The following is a 22,787-nucleotide window of genomic DNA, read 5'->3' on the forward strand; positions in this document are numbered from 1 at the left end:
TTGTCTCTTCTGTGACTAGAAGTGCAGGAGGCTCATGTGGTGTAGGGGAAACAATCTACTCACTTCTGGTTCTTTGCCATTGGTACAACCTAGGATTAAAAAGAGGACGAGGAGGTAAAGAAGGAGGGATAGGAACACTGGAATGAGAACAAAATGATTGATCCTCCCTTGACTCATTTGAAGGAGGAAGAGTCTCAACAGAAGACTCAACTGGGACAGGAAGGGGGAGAGCAAACAACAGTGACAAATTCTCCCCCTTTGGACAATGCCTCTCCTGAGAAGAATCATAAAAGGAAGAGAGCTTATCAAAGGTGACATCCATTGAGACATACCGAGTGCCAGTCTTTGAATCAAAACAACAATAACCCTTTTGTGTGGGGAAATAACCAAGGAAGATACACTTGTGGGCTTTTGGTTCAAATTTATGTCTCTTGACACTTGGGATATGTACATAACAAGTGTAGCCAAAGACATAAAGTGGAATAGGAAAAAGATCCTTGCCCGGATGAAGAAGACTGAAGGGAGACTTAAACCCCAAAACCTTGGATGGCATACGGTTGATTAGGTAGGTTGCAATGAGAACATCATCGCCCCAAAATTTTGTAGGAACATGTGAGGCAAATAGAATACTTCTTGCAACTTCAACAATATGCCATTTTTTTTCTTTTAGCAACTCCATTCTGTTCTGGGGTCCTAACACAGGAGCTTTGGTGAATAACCCCCAAATCAGTGAGATAGCAGGTTAAGTTTTTCTCAAATATTCTTTTGCATTGTCGGATCTGAAATTTTTAATTCTGGTATCAAACCGGGTTAGAACAAATTCATGGAATTGCCTCACAAGTCTGGGAACTTCATCACAAGACTTCATAAAAAATATCCAAGTGAACCGTGAAAAATCATCAATGAACAAGATAAAATATTTGTAGCCACCCATAGAAGGTAATTGGTAAGGCCCCCACACATCAGAGTGCACAATATGGAATGGAGAAGAAGATCTTTTATTACACAAAGGATAACTGCTTCTATAATGTTTTGACAACTCACACGACTCACAATGAAGATTGGACAAACTAATTCCCTTAAACAGTTCTGGGAATAAATGACTTAATGCAGAAAAAGAAAGATGATCCAAACGAAAATGACATAACATGACTCGACTGATGGACTCTGTAGATGTAGACCCAAAAGCAGCTTTTCCGGGTTGTCCATGGCTCTGTCCAAGAGTGTCCAACAGATATATTCCATTCGCCTCATGGCCACTCCCAATCACTTTCTGAGACTCCAGATTCTAAAAAACACGGTAGGAAGGGAAAAAGGTTACACAACAATTTAAGGACTTAGTTAGGCTACTTACAGATAACAAATTTGTATTTAGCTTGGGTACATGAAGAATAGAAGGAAGTACCAAGGAATCTGTAGCTTTGATGGTTCCCTTGCCGGAGATAGGGGCAAGAGAGCCATCGGCTAGGGTGATTTTGTCACGGCTAGGAAGTAAATCATAAGAAACAAACAAAGTGGAAAAGCTGGTCATATGATCAGAAGCACCGGAATCAATAATCCAAGGGATCCTACGATTACCCTGAAATAGTTGCACGATTGGCAGAAGCTCATATATCTGAATGAGCAAATGCAGAAGAGGTTGAATTTCCTGGAGGGTTAGAAGAAGAGGCCACACCCTCTAGGTGACTGATCATCCTTCCAAACTTCTCATACTCTGCCTTCATAGCTGCTAACTGCTCACTAGCAGTCATCTCTTCAGTTAGGCATCTGTCACTATTTGGACCAGCAACAATATTGGCACTCCCTGCCTTCATATTATCAGACTTCTTTTGAAACCGAAGAGGAAGAAGCTCATGATGCAATTTTCAACACTTGTCTTTAGTGTGTTTTGGTTTCTTACAGTACTCGCATATAATTTCTTTCTTCCTTGAGCTACTTGGAGTCCTTGTAACTCCCTTGGGGTTTCACTCCCATATTAGCAAAGTGATCATTTAGACCAGCCCCTTGAACCTGGACAAGTCTCTTGCTTTCTTCACTACTTACCAAGGCATCGGCTTGAGACAGTGAAACACTATCCTTGGATAGGATATTTTGCTTTGTGATGTCATACTCTGGATTCAACCTGTCAAAAACTCAAACACCTTGTTTCTCTCAACAAGTTTCCTGTAGGTCTTAGCATCATTAGTGGTGTCCTAGGCTACAGCTTCTATCAAATCATTTTCTTGCCATAGAGACTTCAGTATTGAGAAATAAATAGCTAAAGGTTTCTCCCCCTGTTTCAAATTCTTCACATCACTCCTCAGCTTGTAAGCCCTGGCCACATTTAATTTCTGGGAATAGGTTTCAACAACACTATCCCAAATTTCCTTTGTTGATTTCATCCACAAATGGTGTTGACTAGTCTGCGGTTGCATTGAGTTCACAAGCCATCAAATAACAATATAATTTTCTTGCATCCATTTTTCATATGATGGATCATCTTCCAAAGGAGCCTTTTTGCTCCCGGAGATAAAACCCCATTTGCCTCTATTGCAGATATGAATTTTTACTGATTGTGAACAAGCCAAATAATTAGTTCCATCTAGCTTGATTGTGGTCACAGCCAGTAGAGAGTCTACAGAGGCTCTTGGAATCTGTTCAGATTCAGCAACATGCTTGTTCTCAACTTTTGAAGGGTTCATCTTAAAATATTTTGAAAATAACTTCTAACAACTTTGAATAACAAGAAATGAAGACAAAAGAAAAATTGTGTTGGGAGTAGACATGTTCATGGGCCGGGTAGCCCGATGGCCTGGCCCGCACCCCAGTCGGGCTTGGTCATGTAATTAGGCCCGCGGGCCTAACACAGTAAGCCCGACTGTGTTTCAGGCCGGGCTCAACATTTGTCAAAAAAGCCTGGCCTGACTCAGCATTATATATTTTATAAAATACATAATATGTATTTTATATATTATATAAAATATATAAATAATATAATATTTATTGAAATATATATTTATAATTTAATATATACATTTTTTATTTTTTTCTTTATAATCTCTCTCTTTCTCTATTCAGCCGCTTCAGCAGTAGTAACAGCATGGGCTAAATTTTGGGCTCGGGCCAGGCCCGGGTTTGGGCTTTTTATGAGGGCTGGGCTCAGGCCCAAGTTGTAGGCTTGATGGTCGGGCCAGGCTCGGGCTCGGGCCTTAGAAAAATCTATTAATACAGAGTGAAAGCCCGACCTGGCCCATGAATAGGTCTAGTTGGGAGTCAATCTCTATGCAGTTGTACCTGCTACTTGCGTCACACTTGGAACCCGAGAGAAACAGAGAAATCTCAGCCGCTCCTTGTAGACTTCACAGAACACCAATCCACTTGAATCAATCTTCAAGATGAAGGATGTGAAGACTTTCGATCACTAGCACCCAGGTCAAACTCCCTGTGGGGCCTGCAATCAGATTTCTCCAGAAAATTAAGGTTTCGGGCAACACACTTGAATCTGTTAGGAGGACGACAAAAGTCCCCTTCTCTCCAAAAACCACTAACAACTGGGCTGAAATAGGTTTCTTTAACTATTCATCCGATTCAGTTCTCCATACACATTGTGTATGGGAAAAAAGAGGTGAAAAAAAGAAGTCAAGCCTGCTCTGATACCATGAAGAAAAACAGCCTTTTGAAAAGAAAGGACTGTTTAAAATGTTGCAGAAAATCAAAAGAAAATAGCAGAAATCAGGTTTCAAGAAGAGAGAAGAGGAAGAAGAAGGTGGCGGCAGCTAGGGTTCTGAGATAGATTTTCGAACATAATTTCCTCTTACACCCCTAATTCCATTTCATTAAGTTAAACTTTAGTAATTTAAAGAGAGGCCCCTGGTTGGGCAGAAAATTAAGAACATTACATAAGAAAGAATAAGAGCCCAGATTAAGGTCCATTACAGCAAAGAACATAAAAGATAAAAAAGATAAAAAAGATAAACAGCCTATGGGCCATTCAGCCCATCTTCTCTACACAATGAAAAGAGAAGATTCAAGTGGCTGACTTGAGACATGGAAGTTAAAGTAATTTGGGTTAAGAGATGTGCAAACTCCTTTGCTGATGGTTAGCAAAACAAGGGGTAAATAGGGGTACTTTGTTTTGGGCTCAATTGTAATGTTTCTGCTTTATTTGTTTCTTGTTGGGGGAGATAAGAGTGGTTATCTCCTCCCCTTGTACCCTTGATTTTTTAATGAAATCTATTGTTATTGATAAAAAAAAAAGTTATGCAAAACTTAGTGAGCAGGGCAATAACATCTGCTCTATTGGATGTGTCATCCCCAATTGGGCCACTAAAGACCCACAAGAGGCTTCCACCAGATCTAGTTAGAGTGCCTCTTGATGTATTGCTTTTGTCTGGCCTTCTCTTTTGAGAGGCTTTTTCAGGCCTGGTCCTGCCTTCACTGTGTAGAATAGGCATTAATGTTATCTTCATGGTTAATAAAACACTTTGATCTGGTTGATGGTTAAAAGAAAAAAGAAAGAAAGGTGCGGGACCAAAATAGAAAGAGTAGCTGTTGTGGAATTACATTGAAATGCATGGCCTAGAAGGTAGAAGAATCAGGGGCAAGGCTTCTGTAAATGGTGATTTTTTGGGGGGAGGATATGTGGTTGGGGAAGGGAATGAGGGAGGCTTTATACATTTTGTATGGTCAGGGATATCTGTTGCACTTGCCCTCTTCTGTGATTGCTGATTAGTATATAAACAAAATTTTCATTACCTTTTTCACAAAATTGGCTCTTTTTTATACTAAATATTCTTTGATCAATGTTTCTTGTTATCAACATAACCTAAAGGTAAAATGTCAATGGCATGAAAGATTATTGAAGTGATGGGATCAAAATCTGGTTATATAGAACAGCAGGTCAGCAGCTTAGTGAAAAAAAAGGCCATTACCCAATGTTGGTCCCAGCTCTCTGGGGTCTTGGGAGGGGTGGAATGGATACAGACCTAACCTTTGGCATTATTTTTTGCACAAAGTGGCTAGTGCAGACTCAAACCTGTTTTCTTACACTTCTCGGCCTGAAATTTTACAATTACACCAAACAATGATAGAATTAGGTCAAACATTGGGATATTTCTTTTATTGAAATGCCAGTTAATTGTACCTTTGCTTGTCTATCTTGAACTACTTGCATGATGGCATCCTGCTTGCTCTTTAAATGTTAATTCTCCATCCAAACCATTATGAGTGCATCGTTTTTTCACATGGTTGCTTAATACTTGAGGTTTGGTTCTATATTGACAGGAGTGGAGGTATTGTGGGTTTAGCCATGGCTTGCTCAAATACTTTTGGACTTGTTACGGGTGCATTTCTTCTTGGCTTTGGTCTGAGTGAAATTCCAAAGAGCATTTGGAGAAATGCAGATTGGAACATTCACCAAAAAGTCCTCACTCACAGGGTTGCTAAAATGGCTGTGAAACTTGATGATGCCCATCAAGAATTTTCAAATGCTATTGTAGTAAGTTTTTTTCTTTGCAATGTCCTGGGAAGAGCATTTACCATCAGGTTGTTGAATAGTTTGAAAGTTATATATATTGAACCTGAAGTACTTGTCTTTTCTATATGTAGTTGTAACACTAATTGTCGTTTTAGAGTTTTCCAAGCTAAAAACTTTAGGGACAGATGTCTTTAAGAGAACAAATGTAAGCATCCATTTGAAAGATCATTGTTTGTTTTATTTTGTTGAAATCTATTACTAGAGGTCATTTTTCTGTTTATTTGTTTTGGTTGGGTAAGAGAAATAGGCCTACTAAGTAACAAGGGGGAAATGGGAAAATTGATGTAAGTGATCCATGGGCTTACGGTCCAGAACTGCAGGCCCATGTCTAGGACTTTGAGTGGCGCCAAGAGCTCCTGAACCTAGAACCTTTCCATCAATCCCATCTTGAAAGGATTCATGCCCTTGCCCTGTTCATATTGGCCTCAAATAAAATAATTTGTCCCTTTCTTCCTATGGACCTCACATATTTTTTTTTTATAAGTGACCTCACATAAGATTTAGAAGATTCTTCCTCATTTGATTCTGTAAAGTGTCCATTAGGCTCAGTTTGGAAGGAGTACAAATACAAATATGTAGTGCAAAACCTTGTATTTTATATATATTTGTACTCCTTCCAAACTGAGCCTTAGGTTTTCAAGATTTTCTCCTGCTAGATTGCAAAGTTTTGCCCCTAAGGAATATTTACACAATTAGCATGGCTTCAGGAATTATAGCAAAGCTGTTGTCTGGTGGATATCATCATCATCGTCATCATCATCTAAGCCTTGTCCCAACTATATGGGGTTGACTACATTTATCCTGTTTCACCATTCCATTTTGTTCAGTGTCATGTCCATCGTCAAATTATAGGCACTTAAATAATTTCTTACTACTTTGAACCAAGTCCTTTTTGGTCTGCCCCTAGCTTTTCTATCTCCTTCAACTTGTAACAGATGCTCTTTAAATACATATTGTGATATTCTTTTGAGAATAAAAAGTAATAGAATCAAAATAAATATCAGCAGTCTTCTGTTCCCTTGGTTTGGTCTGCTTCCAAGCTGATAAAAGTGCTATATCCTTAAAACCCTAGGTTCAGATTCTTAAGCATTCTCTTGATGTTGGTTCTAGTAATTCCTTTTGTTGTTTTTATGTTCTTTGTTTTATACTTTTTAGGTGCCCAATAGGAAGTAATTTAGATGAGTCCTCATAGATTTCAATATTTCATCATTAGGAGTTGAAAGGCTGCGTTAGGCATCACAAGGAAGATGTGTTATTTAGATGGGATGGTCCTGAATGCAGGACTAATGAAATGAATTTTGACCTAAGGCGAATTCTAGATCTCAGAGATGTTTGATTAAAAGCATTGTTGCAAATGGTTTAGGAGCTGATGCAGGCAGGAAGATTTAGGACATCAGGTGTAGTAATCAAGATAAGGGAGCTTCCTTAGGGGAGAGGGAGGAAAGTAAGAGGACGAGTTTTCCTGTAAGAAAATTTGAGGAAGAGGGAGAGGAAGGGGTGGAGGTTTTGAAGGAGAAACCGTCTGAAAGCAGGGGGAAAGGTGAGAGAAACAGAAGTGATCAAGAACTGACTGGAAAGGAAATCAGAGAGGGGGAGGAGATAGAAGGGAATAAAGCTGACACTGAGAAGGTCAGCAATGAGATAGGAAAAATCGCGTATCGGCCAATATGTATTGTTTCAGGAGCTCCCACATAGGGTGTATCAGGGTTCTGACCGGTTCAGGGGGTGGAGGAGCCTTAAACCGGCCCCCTGAACCGATTTTGAAAAATAAAAAATTTAAAAAAGTACTGATACGCCCCTACTGGTGTATCGATATTTTGCACCTTGGTGAGGAAGGCAATCAGGCAATTTGAAAAAAATAGAAGGCAGGAAATGAACAGGAGAAGCACAGTTGGGGAAGGGGGTGAAAACTCGGAGAAGGGTGAAGGAAAGGAGTCAGAAGTCGTTGATGAAGAGTAAAGGATGAGGTGGGTTGTGTTGTATCTGAGAGGGTGAGGTTTGGAGATACGTGGCTGCGCTATGTTTAGGTTTTGGGCTCAACTAGCTTGTTGGTGAAATTGCCTTTTGTTTTGGTCGAGGGTTTTTACTGTTTTCTTTTTATTTGATCTTGGGCTGGTGGGGGTGCTTGATCTTTGGAGCTCTATTTGTTTGAGGGCCTTCGGTTGGGTTTTGGCTGCTTATTGTTTCTTTTAGCTCCTTTGGAGGTGTTCTCTCAACACTGTTCTACGTTGTAATCATTTTGTTGTCTTTTTTAATGAATTTTTCTTTTTTATCTAAAAAAGTTGATGTTTGGTTCATTGTAAATCCTGGGCCCTTTTGCTGTGGGAGGTGTGATTAGAGACATCATTAGGTGTTGCAAGATTGAGCTACTTTGAATCAGTTGGGGAAGCGGATTCATTAATGTGATGTTTGGTCTTGCAGGGAAATATTTGTGTGTGCGTGCATTGTTGGATGAGATGGAAATTCAAATAAACATGGTTGAACCTGTTATAGTTGCTGGCTGAATTTTAAAAAAATTTCTAGCCCAACCTGAAAACCAGACCAGACTTGAAACCCAAATTGAATACTGATCACCCGGTGTTTGGGTGAATCCAGTGATGGCTCTTCTCATGGTATTGGTTCGGCCTATAGGATAGAACTTTCTAAGGAATTCTTATTGCATTGCTGCCCAAGTTCTAATACATCTTCCTATAGTTCTCAACCGGTGCTTGGCCTTGTCTTTCAAGGAGAAGGGGAAAAGAGCCAATCTAAGGGCATCATCATTGAAGTTTTGGATCCTTACAATGGAACAAATTTCTAGAAACTCGTCTATGTGTTTGTATGGGTTTTCACTCGGGTTCCCATAGAAAGAGGGCAGCATCTGGATTGTGCTTGACTTAATCTCATAGTGTAAGGCTTGAGTATTTGGCAATTGTATGCAGGATGAAGGGTTATATTGGGTTGGAGTGAAATATTCCTTCAACTTTCTGGGTCGGGCATCATTGATTCTGGTCATTTGGTTGCGTTGTTGGTGATGGAGGTATTTCTTTATTTCGGGTATGGGTTCTACAATTTCTCTCCTTAGAGATCTCCTTCTCAACATACAACTCAGAAGTCCCTTTTTCTTGTTAAAATTTGAATTTTATTTTCAAATTTGGATTCTTGAAATTTAAATTCTGAAATTTAAACTCAATTTTGAATTTTTAAAATTTTTATTCTCTTTTTGTTCTTTATTTCTTTATTTTTTTATTTGAAATTTAAATTCAAATTTAGATTTTGAAATTTAAATTCAAATTTGAATTTTAAATTTAAAAAAAATACAAGCAAATCAACCACGCAACCTAGGGTTGACCTAGGGTTTCCTAAACTAGTGGTTCAACCAATGTGAATCCTTTTAGGTTCACTTGGAATTATACCACTTCCTTTGGTTAGCCAAGTAAGAGGTGGGGATGTGGGAGGCTCCCCTTGCTCTCGCAAGGACCTAATTAAGTAACCACAAAACCCGCTTAGGCGTAGCCGTTTAACCTCTTTTCTTAGACACCAACCGTCGGTTACGGAAAGTAATCATAAGCTTCCCTAAAATTTAACACACCTTTGAACCAAGTGTGAGGCTCCCTAAAAGATCTTGCTATCCAAATTTTAAATTAGGGTTTAGGGTGAACCGCATGTGAAGGGTGGTGATTTTTGGGCCAAGGAAGGGTGATGAAATCCCCTCCTTATCTTATTTAAGTTGGATACCCTTAAATGGATTAACGGAAAAACAAAATAAACAAAGCAAATGCAATTAATTACAATGCATGAACAATTATTTCTAAAATTCCATTCAGCAATTAAACATAAAATAATAAAACAAATTAATTAAGCAAAAGGAACAACAAAAAGAAAACCTAGCACATTCACAACTAACAATGATAATTTCAGCAATTTAAATAAACCTATATGATGCATGCTCTAGAATATCACACCCTAAATGTTGGAATACAAATGCAAAACTTTTAAAATATTAAGTATTTTTTTTCTTTTTCTTTTCAATTTATTTAATTATTTTTAATTTTTTTTAAATTTGAAATCTTAAATTTAAATTTTGAAATTTGAAAATGAAATTTAAATTTAAATTCAAATTCAAATTCGAAAATTCGGACAATTTCCTTGTTAACAATAAATTATTCAATTAAGTAACTAAAAAAAGGAAATTAAATAAGGCAACAAATAATTATCACAAACAAAAAATAAAAGAAGTGATTGTGCTAAAAAAAGAAATTAACTACTACCAAAATAAATTCTAATAAGAAAATTACTACTCTAAAAGTTAAACCGAAAATACAAAAAATAAGATTATGCGGCAATAAAAAATAAAATAAATGAAAATTTTTTATTTGAAAGTAAAAGAAAAAAGAACATAATAAAACAAAAATTCGAATAAGGAATTAAAATAAAGAAAGAAAAATAAATCTAAAAGCAAAACTAAAGGAAAATAATACCAAGAAAATAAATCGAGTCTAGGAAAAAATTAATAAAAAAAAAAATCAAAAATTAGTGTTCTACCAAAAAAAGAGTTCGAAAAAAAAAGATAAATAAAAATAAAAATGGGACTACACCTGAAACGCAATCCAATTAATATTCTCTTCTCTCCCACAGTCCCGTAATGCTCCAGTACCCCACCTTTTGCTATTGCGTCCTACAAAATAAAAAAAAAGTAAGAATTAAAATGAGATAACGGATCAAGTAATAAAACAAAAATAAAAAATAATGAAACAAATCTGGATAAAGCAAATAAAAAATTTTCTCCGTTGCTTCCCTGGCAACGGTGTCAAAAACTTGGTGTGTCTGGAAGTGTGTCGTTAACCACTTTGGAATACTAGTTTTAATATTTATATTTTTTTTTCCGATTTTCAAACAATTACAAACGCAGTAAATGGTGAGAATGGGTCATGTCCACAGGGAAGCGAGGGAAAAAAACATTATTTACTTATAAATTCGGGAAACAAAACACAATTGAGAGTTGAGGAAATATAGAATTTAATTAATTAAACTAAAATTCATTAAAATAAAATTCAAATAGTGTTGGAAGTGAAAAGTGTAAATAAATAAATAAATAAAATGAATGAAATAAAAAGTCTGTAATCCGATCAGAGATAGCAGTCTCCAGATCTCTCCTTTGACCCTCGAACTTCTCAAGCTAGGCCTTCCGTCTTACCTTGTCGAATTCTAGATCTGCAGAAAAGAAAACAAAAATCAAACTGAATGAAAGTAAATTGTAGAAAGGAAAAAACAGAATTGGAAATGAAAGAACAGAAATTAAATCTAAGACTAATGGTTGGGATCCGAATCCAGTGGTGGCAGTAGTGGATTAGGCGAATTGCAAGCAATAACCCTCTTGCCTGGGCATCCTCCTCTTCCTCTACCCTTGAACTTCTCAATATCAGCCTTCCGTCTTACCTGGGGCAGAATCCAACCTCTTCTTAGGAGCCCTTAGGTTAGAGAGAAAGATGGGAGCGACAGTTGGGTTTTAGCAAAGATATGGGTGCCTTAGGATTTCTAATGAAAGGTTAAGATGGTTCTGGGTTGATCCTAAGGCTGAGAAGAGAAGGAGAGGGTGCCCAATATTATGTAGGGTTGAGATTTGGGCGTCCAGAAGTGGAGGGTGAGATTAAGGCGTTTAGGGTTGAAAGGTGGTGATTAAAAGGAGTGGGTGGCACTCTAGAGTAGATGGCTGAGATAGAAAATGGAATGGAGGGCTGAGATCTAATGACTAGGGGCTGAATGGTGAAGATTAAAAGTTAGGTGGCGCCCTAGGGTTAAAAAGCTAAAAAGAGAGTGCCTTAAAATGAATGGTGGAGATTAGAAGGGATGGATGGTAGAGATTGAGTAGTTAGGGCCGGCTAGGTTTTGCTAAGGATGAAAAGAATGAGCTAGAAGGTGCCTTAGGGTTTGCTAATGAGAGGGGAGCATGCCAATATAGTAAGAGGGGCGCCATTCTGGGTTTAGCAGATAGGAGGCACCCTCTTGTTCTCAATTTTTCACAAAAACACCCCCTCTCTCAGCTAGACTTAACACCAGCTCTCCAAAAACTTCATTTCAGGCATATAATTTTCCCAGTTTTCCATAGAAGTTGCACAGAGACCCTCATAGGTCACAACATTAAATTTAACTGGGAAAATGACACACTTTGGCTATTCTAAGGCCGAAAATACCCTTAAAATGATGACCTTAAGGCATCAAAATACAGAGTTATCAAGAGTCTGAAAAGAATAGGCCCTCAGATGACGTACCAAAAACATATCGAATAATCCAATGAACAACAGTTAAATGGGACTGACGAGGGGCAAAAACAAATTGACTCACAATTTGAACCACATGAGAGATGCCAAGACGAGTCATAGTAAGATAAATGAGAGAACCTATAAATTGTGGATAGAGTATGGCATCAAGAAGTAAAGGACCCTCTGTTTTGGATAAGTTGACATTCAATTCCAAAGGATTATCAACTTGCTTGTCATTAGTGAGATCAACTAACTTAATAAGATCAGATGTATACTTTTATTGACAGATGAAATATTCGCGATCACTTCTTTGAACCTTAAATCTTAATAAGTAGGTGAGAGCACCCAAATCCTTCATATGGAATGAACTACGAAATAGGGATTTAAGTTCTCTAATTCCCTCATCATTGTCCCCTATCAACAATATATTATCAACATACAGAATGAGGATTGTGATGCCTTGAGATCTTCTACGAACGAATAGAGAATAGTTAGAGGAACTTTGGCTATAGGTGGCAACAACAACATCATGAAACTTCTCAAACCAGGCTCAAGGAGCCTATTTCAAATCATAGAGAGAATTTTTCAATTTGCAAACAAGCAAGGGATCACTACAGCACCCTAGAGGAGGTTTCATATACAATGTCTCCTTGAGTTGGCCATGAAGAAAGGCATTCTTTACATCCAACTAATGAATAGACAAAGAGTGTACAACTGATAGAGCTAGAAGAACATGAATTGTAGTAATCTTAGCAACTGGGGCAAATGTCTCTTCATAATCAATACCATATTCTTGTGTGTACCCCTAAGCAACAAGGCGAGCCTTATATTGGTCTAAATAGCCATCAGATTTTCAATTTGATAGTGTTGACCTATCGACTCCTAATTGCATAAGCATCTGAAGGTGTAGGGACAAGATCTCAAGTGTCATTCTCATGTAAGGCATCAATCTCTGCATCCATAGCTGCTTTTCAATAAGGGCTACTACTAGCTTGTTGGTAGGTATGAGGAATATTTGTAGAGTATAAGACTATAGAAAAGGAATTATGGTTTGAAGGAAAACCATAGCGGTCAAGAGGTCTAGAAATGTGAGTAGAATGACGAAGAGGAATAGAAGTAAGTGGAATATCTAAAACAAGAGGTGTATCACTTACAAGCACAACAATGTGATGATTTGAAGGAGTAGGGTCTGGTGCATGCAACCGCTTGCAAGAGAAGACAAGAAGATCATTCACATCCATCGAAGAGGAATTGTCCTGTGAATCAAAGTCATACAAGATAAAAACTGAAGGAGTAGGTAATTTAGCAACACTAGCAAAAGAAAGAAATATGTTCAAGAAAAAACAACATTGCGGGAGATATGGATACATCAGACGGATGGATTATAGCATAAAAATCCCTTATGGTCAGGACTATAACCCATAAAGGCACACATAGTAGATTAAGAAGATAATTTGGAGCGCTCACGAGAGGGGAAATGTACAAAACATAGGCAACCAAGCATATGAAGAAAAGAAAAGTTCAGTGGACAACCAAACAATTTCTGAAAATGAGAGACATTAGAAAGAACAAAAGAAGGAATTTAGTTGATTAAGAACACAATTGTACTAGTTGCCTCCACCCAAAAGGAAGAGGGAGCATGTGATTTCTGTAATAAGGTCCTCACCACACTAAGGACATGTCAATTCTTGCGCTCAGCCATTTCATTTTATTGGGGAGTATCTGGACAACTTTGTTGAACTTGTACCCATTAGTCTTTAAGTAAGACAGGAAGTTTCCATTAGTGTACTCTCCCCCTAAATCTGAGCGGAGGATATGTACACAAGACTAAAACCTAACACGTACCATGGCGTTAAATAACCAAAATGTTGGGGAGACTTTTGATTCGTGCCAAAGAAAATAAATCCATGGGTACCTGGTACAATCATCAATAAATAGTACAAAATAACTGTATCACAACCGAGAAGTAATAGAAGAGGTCCAAATATTAGCATGTATAATTTCAAATGGAGAAATAACATGCTTAGACTTATGAAAAAAAGACAAAGTATAGTTTTTACTCAAACAACAAGAAACACATGAAGTATTAAAAGTTTGCAAAGAGGGGATTTTGTTTCTTATAAAACCATAGTCAAATAAAAACTTTAATTTTTCAAAATGTGGATGACCCAAATGCTTAGCCATAAGTCCCGAACACTGTTTCTTTGACCAAAAAAGGAATTAGATGAGGAGCTGAAATAAGCATATGACTTGGTTGTGAGTGGCTTCTCGAACTCCAATGCAAATAGTCGGCCCAGCGTATGCCCCTTCCCTTTCACTTTCCTAGTGCACTGGTCCTAAACCAAGCAGCCATAAGAAGAAAAAGTAAGAATATGACCTTCATCAACAAGATGTCCAATTGAAATCAAGTTTGCAGTGAGATTTGTGACAAGAAAGGTCTTGGTAAGGGAGGGGGAAAAAGAGGGAGAAAGCCTAAGGGACAAATCATTACTACCAATGATGTCCAATTTTTCACCATTGGTAGTAACAATATGTTTGTGATGGGTTTCAGTGTTGTTCTTCGAGAGTTCTGAGTAGGCTCTGGTCATACGATTGGTAGTTCCATAATCAATAATCCAACTAGGAGATGAGGAAGAACAATAACAAGAAAACTCATCAGATAAGCCAATAGAAGAGAAAGCAAAAGATACAAGTTGTCGAATTTCCTCTTTATCCATAGGAGCAGATGATTCACCTTTAGCAGAAGGATCAGACTTAGCAGGGGTGATATCAGAAGTTTCTCTCTTAGTCACTTGGTAAGCACGATGCTGGTTCTTTTTCTAAACTCCTCTAATTGGTTGAATAGAACATTCTAGAATAATATGATCATGCTGCTTATAATAAGTGCACACATCTTTCTTTTTACAATGTGAATATGGCTGAACCCTTTACACTCATAGCATTGAATCTTAGAGGCATCTTTATTGGCTAGTTTCTTATTTCCATGGGCAATGAAAGTAGTATCAGCCCCAAAATCAGCTCGCTTTCCATCAAGTCCCGTAACAGTCAAGAGTCTAGTATCCTCCCTAAGGAGTTCACCCATCACTGAGTCTAGGTTTAGAAGATTCAATTTGCTCAAGATGTTAGACCTGATTATTTCATACTCAGGTTTGAGTCTCATTAGAAGTTGATTTACACTTCACTTCCAAAAGTGTTTTTGAAGGTATTTGACACATTTAGTATAATTTGAGGGGCCAATATGGACTAACTCATATTCAGCCCATAAATCTTGAAATCCATAATAGTATTCTTGTATTTTTCTATTCCCTTGGCAATAAGGAAAGATCTTAAATTCAATTTGATACTACCTTGACATGTTTGATTGATAGTAAACCTTCTCCAAATATGCATACATATCATATATAGTCATCATTCTTCGCATAGGAACAAAAATATGGGTTTATATAGAACTCAAAATCCAAGAGACCAACTTTCCATTGTCAAGTTTCCATTGCTGAAATGCTTTTACATCAGTTTCTTCATGTTTAGTGGCTTTACCATTCAAATAGCCCTCTAAACCTTTTCCCTCAACCAAAAAAAGAAAAATCAAAATGAAGCTTCCACAAATTATAGTTAGTTCCATTAAACTTCACTGAAATTACTTCTACTTTTTTAGCCTTTTTTTATCAACAAATATGACTTTTATTAATAATAGAGAAATATTGAATTACAATAGTTATAGGTTACAATACTGTGTTAACCCAATCTACAAACACTTACAAAATAGTTACAGTTCTGCCTGGTACACGGTAGATCTATTTGCCCCCTGTTTTTTCTAGGGTATCCGCCAACCCATTTGCAGCCCTTTTGACCCAACTAAACTGAGAGTTGAACCTCCTTGCAACTATGTCAATTTCTCTATAGATAAATTTGAGCTTCCAAGGTGCTGATGTGATGTTTTTAACCCATGAAATGACCAGTAGTGAGTCTCCTTCTATTTCTAAATCTGTTGTTCCAATCTACTCAACCATCTTTAAACCTTGAAGTACAACCAGAGATCCAATTTGTATCGAGTCACCAACACCTATTGGTCCTGAAAAGAGTGCCACAACTTCTCCTAGATGATTTCTAATCAAACCCCCTTATACCTACCCTTCCCGGGTTACCAAAGGAACTTCCATCAAAGTTTAGTTTTAGTTTGTTTAGTGCAGGTGGCTTCCATTCCGCTCTCACAACTTCTTTAGGTACATCTGTTTATCCTACTTTAGTCCAGTTTCCTAGAATGTCATTCGTGGAGAAGTTTTTGAATAGTTCCATGGTTATCACCCAATGTGCAGTTTTGATTTGTATGGCTTCAATGACTTCCTCCTTTGATTTGCTTTTTTTAGAGACGAGTCTTTGGTTTTTTTCCTCCCATATAGTCCATACATAGAAGCTCTTGCTGCTTTCCATAAGCACTTTCCTCTTTTCTTCTATTGCCTCAAGAAGGAAGGGCTGAATAGACTTACCACATCCTATGGGGGAGCCCATCTACATCCAAAGAGAGAACAAACAATTTCCCAAATACAAGAAACAAAAGAGCAAGATAAGAGTAAGTGGGGTAGGGTTTCACCACAATCCTTACAAAGGACACACACATGAGGAGAGAGGCATTTGTTTTGCCTTCTTTTTTGTAGCGCATCACAAGTGTTCACCTTCCCTATGAACACTTTCCAACAAAAGGCTTGTACTTTAGGAGGGATCGGTGTACACCAGATTTCTCTCACTGAGAAATTCACCCCCAAATGATCAAAGTGAGTGAGCAAATTGGACACTGGACTGGACGAACAATGACTGATCTTCAAGCAAAGGTATCTGAAATCCTTTAACACACTAAGAAGAAGAGTCCCACAACAAAAGAAGAAGGATTTCTTAAGAAACAAGTCCAACTAGCAAAGTATTCAAAGTTTACAGTCCAAGGAGAGATTGCAGTCCTATTGGTTCAAAGAAGGGATCAAAACCCTACCAAAACAGATTGAAATCCTCAACCAAACCAAATAGTTTCTAGAGTAGGTTAGGGTGACACCAACTCTAGAGTTTCAAGATGAACCAAGCAGCCAATCAAGAGAAAATGAAGAAAACTCTACCTGGTAGGTGACCTTTTCCAAGAGAAATACTAGAAGAAGGAGAACTCAAAACCCTTTCCAAACTGATTCGAACCAGACCAAGCAAGGAGATATCAGTACAACTCCTTTGGGCAACACCAAATCCAAAGTTGTATGCAGATCTGATGCTCTAAACAAAAGAACCAATGAAAGCCCTAAAGGTGATGGGTAGGAATCCATAACAGAACAATGTATGATGTTGATTGATCAAAACAGTCCATAGAAGCTTCAAACCAGATGTGAGAACTGAAGAGTAACCTTCAATCTTGAGCAAAAATCATATGCTAGAGCTGGTACAGAGAACTTATTCTGATACCATGTCAATAAGATGAACTGTAGAGAGTCTAGAACCAAGTTTTAGGGGTGTCAAAGAATGAATTCGACCCCCACCCCCAAAGAGCCTTTATTATATTATAAATATTTACAAGTATGCCCACATGAGCTTAAAGAATTTACAAGAAGGCCCTTATAGGCCAAAAGGATTACAAGAAAGCCCTTATTGGGCTGAAAGAGAAAAATAAAGAAACAAAAGATACAATGCAACATGGACTACAATATTAGAATGCATCAATACTCTCCACAAGGACCTCTTCCCTGATTGCAAACTTAGTGTCACACTCTTTACTCAGATGGATCCTAGGTTTAAAAACCTTTTACGAACTTTTTTCGAAAATAATAATAAACATATGCATATATTTTGCAAATCAGGTTTCAAATACAATTGAAATCCATTGCCGATAGTTTAGGTTTCCGTTAGAGAGAATGTAAACCCTGATATCCACTTTGTATGACAAAGGGGCTGGTCTTATAACTATGATCACCACTCGGGTAAATTTCCAAACTGCTCCAACATGCTTAGGTATTTGACCCTTGATGGATTTCACTGGTTGATATATAAAAAACAATTCAGTCCAAAACCTAGTATTGTATCATAATCAAGTCTACGGTTAAGTGCAACTTCTCAATTTTGCCTATCTGTCTCCAAGGTTCAGGGCATAATTGGAAATTGGTTCATGTTCAGTGCTTCATCCAAACTCTCACTAACTGTGCTTGGGGTCTAACCTAGCAGCTGAGACAAACTGCTCCACCAATTCGACAACACATCAGATTCAACCTTATCAAAATAGACTTCCCAAGTCTATCCAATAGTTGAGAACATTTTAAACTAACACAAGTCTCATAAGTGTCTACTTTAAGGAATAATTCACAGAAACATACCAATTGAGCATAAAACAATAATGTTCTTATATTATTTATGCTGAAATGTTTGTGTACATCGATCTAATTGGAGCTAAGGGCATATATTGTCTAACATGTGTGTGTGCGTGTTGCTTTTATTTGAGTTATTGTTGGGTCACAGTGCAAATATATGAGCAATTGGAACTTGGAAGTGTGTTCATCAATTGCATTTGAATAGAAGGTAGAGACTTCTATGGAGAAATCTTTGTTATTAATCAAAAAGAAATTTTACCCCAAAAAAACATCTATAATTAATAAAACCTTTTTTTACTAATGAAAATGGGGAAAGTTTCTCCCTCTGGTTTTGTTTGAAGTATCATTATAGGCTTCCTAGGGGTTGCATTGTATCTTCCTGTTTTTCTGGGATTTTTGTCAATTTACATATGAGGAAGTTGAATGAATGTATGTTATAGTCTATTTGCTTTGTGCTAACATATTGTCATTGTATCTACTTCAGCTCCTGGTAAGTATATTTGTAATCTATTTATTTCAAATATATGGCTTAACAAGAATTTCCTTTCTATTTTAATCTTGGTCTATTTCATTAGATTGCCCAGGTCACTTCAAATCAGATGTCCAAGCGTGATCCTTTGAGACCCTACATGGATGTGATTGATAGCATGTTGCATCAGATGGTACTTCTTGTATACAAACTCACACATAAGAAATTCAATGTCAAAGATGTGGAAAACTTTATGCTTTTTATACTATTCTCTAATTTCTTGGATTTTTTTTCTAGCTTAGAGAAAATCCTTCATTCAAACCACAAGGAGGTAGGTTGGGAGAAAATGATATGGACTATGATGCTGACAAGAAATCAATGGCCACACTCAGGAGACAACTTAGGAGAGCAAAAGAGGAGTACTATCGCTACAAAAGGTATTGCAGTAAAAGATTTGCTGACCCAGTTTGCTTGTGAAGTGTGTTCATTAATATAGAGGTTGTCCTAGGATTTTTTTTTTGTTCATTGAAAGTGATTTTATTAATAAAATGATATGAGAATTAGTACAGGGATTGGGTAGCCTCGGCTACCCCAATGTCCAATAGCATTCCACCTAAGATTTGCTTTACAATCTTACAACAGAGCCCAAAAACAATGTTCCCTATTAGCCCCTTACTTTGCTAGCTGGTCCGCAAACCCATTTGCTACTCTTGGAGTTCATTGAAATAATAACTGCATATCCTTTGTAGTGTGATTAATTTTATTGATCTCATTTCTAAATACCCATGGAGTCTTTCCATCCTATTTTGGAGTCACCTTCTACAACCAACTTTCTCACACCTATTTCCATGGCTTTTTGTATTCCGAAAACCATTGCTTTTAGCTCAGCTGTAATGGAGTCTCCCCACCCAATAGGGCTGGAAAAGAGTCCTACTACACTCCCCATGTCATCTCTTATGACCCCACCAATTCCAGCCATGCCTGGGTTGCCAAAATTGCTCCCATCAAAGTTTAATTTGAGGAGTCCAAATTCAGGAGGATCCCCACTTCGTACTGCCTTCTTTTTTTTTTTTTTTTCAGATGACGAGGATGCTACAGTCCTCCAGTTCCTGATTATATCATCGATAGTACAATCTGAGAATAAATCCATCAATTTTACCCATGAGATCACTTTTAACATAATCCCTTCTACCAGTAATTCCTTGCACCTTTTCTTTCCTTCAAAATTTCTTTGATTTCTTTCCTCTCATAACATCCAAAGTAATGCTGCATGTGTGCATCTCCACAGAGTTTTTCCTCTTCTTTTTGGCCACCTGAAAGTGGAGGCTTCAAACAGTCTTTCCAAACTCACCGGGGTATCCCGCCTGCATCCAAAGAGAGAAAAAAACCAAACCCAGATGCTGCTAGCCACATGACAGGAAACAACAATATGAAGAGCAGTTTCACCATTAGATTCAAACAAACAACACCAATAAGGTGAAAGACACCAACTAGGCCTCTTCCTATGCATCAAATCACAGGTGTTAATTGCACCATGACCTCCCAACAGAAAGCACCCACTTTAGGAGGAATAGGGCGACACCAAACTTATTGGACTAGAAATTGGACCCCAGGTTGAAAAGACGTTAAGGTTTTAAAGGATGCACAACTGAAAACTCCAAGGGGGTTAGGAATCCAGATTCTAGTATCTTGCTTAGCAAGGTCAATAAAAACCCCATCAAGCAACTGAATAATAGAAGACACCAAATCCAACTCTGAGTCTTACACATTTCTGCGGAGACCCAGATTCCATGCAAAACCAAACTATGAAGGAGAAGGGGACAGAAAATCAGCAACCGGTTTGCCCTTAAGGCCGAACAGGGCATAAATTAATGGGAATAAGGTCTTTAAAGAAGAGTCACCCACCCATACATCTTCCCAAAATTTAATTTTGTTACCTGAGTTGAGATTAAACCCGACATGATTGAGGAACAATGGGAGGAGTTTGTGAACCGCTTTCCACGGCGAAGCACTGGAAACCTTATAAGACACTCCAACATCCCAACCATTTTCAGAGAGCCCAAGAATACTAGTCACAATCTTGTGCCACAACCTATCTGTTTCTTGTGGGTACTTCCATAACCACTTTCCTAGTAGAGCCTTGTTCTTTTCCTTCAACCTTCTTAACCCCAATCCTCCAAATTCTTTCCTCCCAGATATTAGATCCCATTTTACTAAATGATCTTTCTTCTTCTCGCCCGGTTCTCACAAAAAGTCCCTCATTATTCTCTCTAGTTTCTTTTCCACAGCTTGAGGCATGCTGAACATCGAGAGATAGTAAACTGGTAGGTTTGCTAGGGTATACTTAATAAGAGTAATCCTTCCCCCTAGAGAAATATAATTCTTCTTCCACACAACGAGTTTTTTTTCAAACCTTTCCACAATTGGATTCCAAAAACCTATGCTTCTGGGATTTGCACCAAGGGGGAGGCCTAAATACTTGAGTGGCCAATCACTATTTAAACATCCTAGCTCCTTAGCTTACACATTAACATTTTGTGCTAAATTGATCCTTGTCACCTGACTCTTATTAAGGTTCACTCTCAGATTTGTCACTTTTTCAAAGAGTTTAAACAACATTCTTAGGTTTCTTGCTCCTAACTCATCTCCAGTCTCACAAAAAATAATGATGTCATCCACGAATTGTAAATGAGTTAACACCACCCTCTCCCTTCCTACTTTCCAACCCTTTAACAAACCTATATCCTCTACCTTTGAGATCAATCTACTAAAGACCTCAGCTAAAATGATGAAGAGGAAAGGGGATAAAGGGTCCCCTTGTCTCACTCCTCTTAGGGCACCAAAGAAATCATTGATTGCACCATTTACCAACACTGACAAGTGAGAAGATTGTAGGCATCATTTAATCCATTTACATCATCTTGCTCCAAAATCACATTTCCTTAATGCTTCAATTAAGAACTCTCAGTCCACCAAGTCATAGGATTTCTCTAGATCCAGCTTACACACAATGCCCTTCCTTCCTGCTATCATGAAATCCTCCACACTCATTGGCAATGACTATTTAATCTAATATTTGTCTATCTTGTATGAAATCTCATTGGAATTGAGATATGATTGATGGGAGAGCCTTTTTTAACCGAAGTGAGATGACTTTTGCAAGGATTTTGTACTGACTTGTCACCAAATTAATTGACCTGAAATCCTTGGAGTGGTAAGCACCAAATTTCTTGGGGACCAACACAATAAAAGTGGCATTTACCCCTTTACTGACAATCTCCCCTATCATAACACTCCTCAAAGACTCGCATTAAATCATCCTTTAGCCACTCCCAACAATCCTACTAGAAAGCCATAGTGAATCCACCGAGCTCAGGAGCTTTAGAGCGATTCATAGATAAAACTGCTTCCTTCACCTCATTTAATTCAAAATTTCTCTCCAAGCTTTCTACTAATGGCAACTTCTAGGACTGGCCAATCTAAACCTTCCAGCTTCCATTTTCCTAAAATAGGCCTTCTTAAGATTGATTTAAAATGATCCACCAAAGCCTATGCAATCTCATCATGATTAGTTATTGTGCGATCCTCCACTTCTAACATAGAAATCAGATTCTTCCTTTTTCTCCCGTTCACAATCATGTGAAAGTATTTTGTGTTTCCATCCCCTTCTTTGATCCAATACACTCTTTATTTCTGCCTTCAAGTCATTTCTTCTCTAAGGAGTGTGGATTCTAGCTATTTTCTTAAATTAAACCTCTAATCTCTTTCCCCTACAACCAATGAACCTGATTCCTCCTTATTTATTTCTTCAATTCTATTTATTAGATTAGCCTTCCTCTCTTTTAACCTCCTGAATTTATTAAGATTCTATTCCTTGATTTTTACTTTTAAATTCTGAAGCTTCCTATGGAATCTAATCCCTTCCTACACAGCCTGGGGGTTATCTTCCTTCGACCACTCCTCAACCTTACACACAAACTTTGGGACCGTTAACCACATGTTCTCAAATCTAAAGGGCGTCGACCCTTCCCCATTTATCCCTTGTCCGATACATGTCAACCAGTGATCCGAGATGACCCTGGGTAGTGTCCTACCCACCATGTTAGTCCAATGTTCCTCACAATCCCAAGACACAAGAAACCTATCCAACTTTGAGCACATCGGGTTCTCCTGACAATTAGTCTGGCATATCGTATTGTCCAATCCCGATTTCCTTCAATTCAAAT

The 22,787-nt window shown here is 37.8% G+C and overlaps 1 protein-coding gene across 5 annotated transcripts in view; it reads left to right on the plus strand.

Moving 5' to 3' along the window:
• LOC104604354 (uncharacterized) overlaps positions 1-22,787 on the plus strand; it is a 64,878-nt gene that overhangs the window by 20,772 nt on the left and 21,319 nt on the right. For all 5 annotated transcript variants that reach the window (XM_010268666.3, XM_010268659.3, XM_088888054.1 and 2 more), the window contains exons 4-6: positions 5,263-5,476; positions 18,668-18,754; positions 18,859-18,998. In XM_010268666.3, coding sequence (XP_010266968.1) covers positions 5,263-5,476; positions 18,668-18,754; positions 18,859-18,998 — 441 coding nt within the window. The remainder of the gene's footprint in view (positions 1-5,262; positions 5,477-18,667; positions 18,755-18,858; positions 18,999-22,787) is intronic.

Source organism: Nelumbo nucifera, chromosome 5 (genome assembly GCF_055504915.1).
Source record: "Nelumbo nucifera cultivar China Antique chromosome 5, China Antique-T2T, whole genome shotgun sequence".
Classification (NCBI taxonomy): Eukaryota; Viridiplantae; Streptophyta; class Magnoliopsida; order Proteales; family Nelumbonaceae; genus Nelumbo; species Nelumbo nucifera.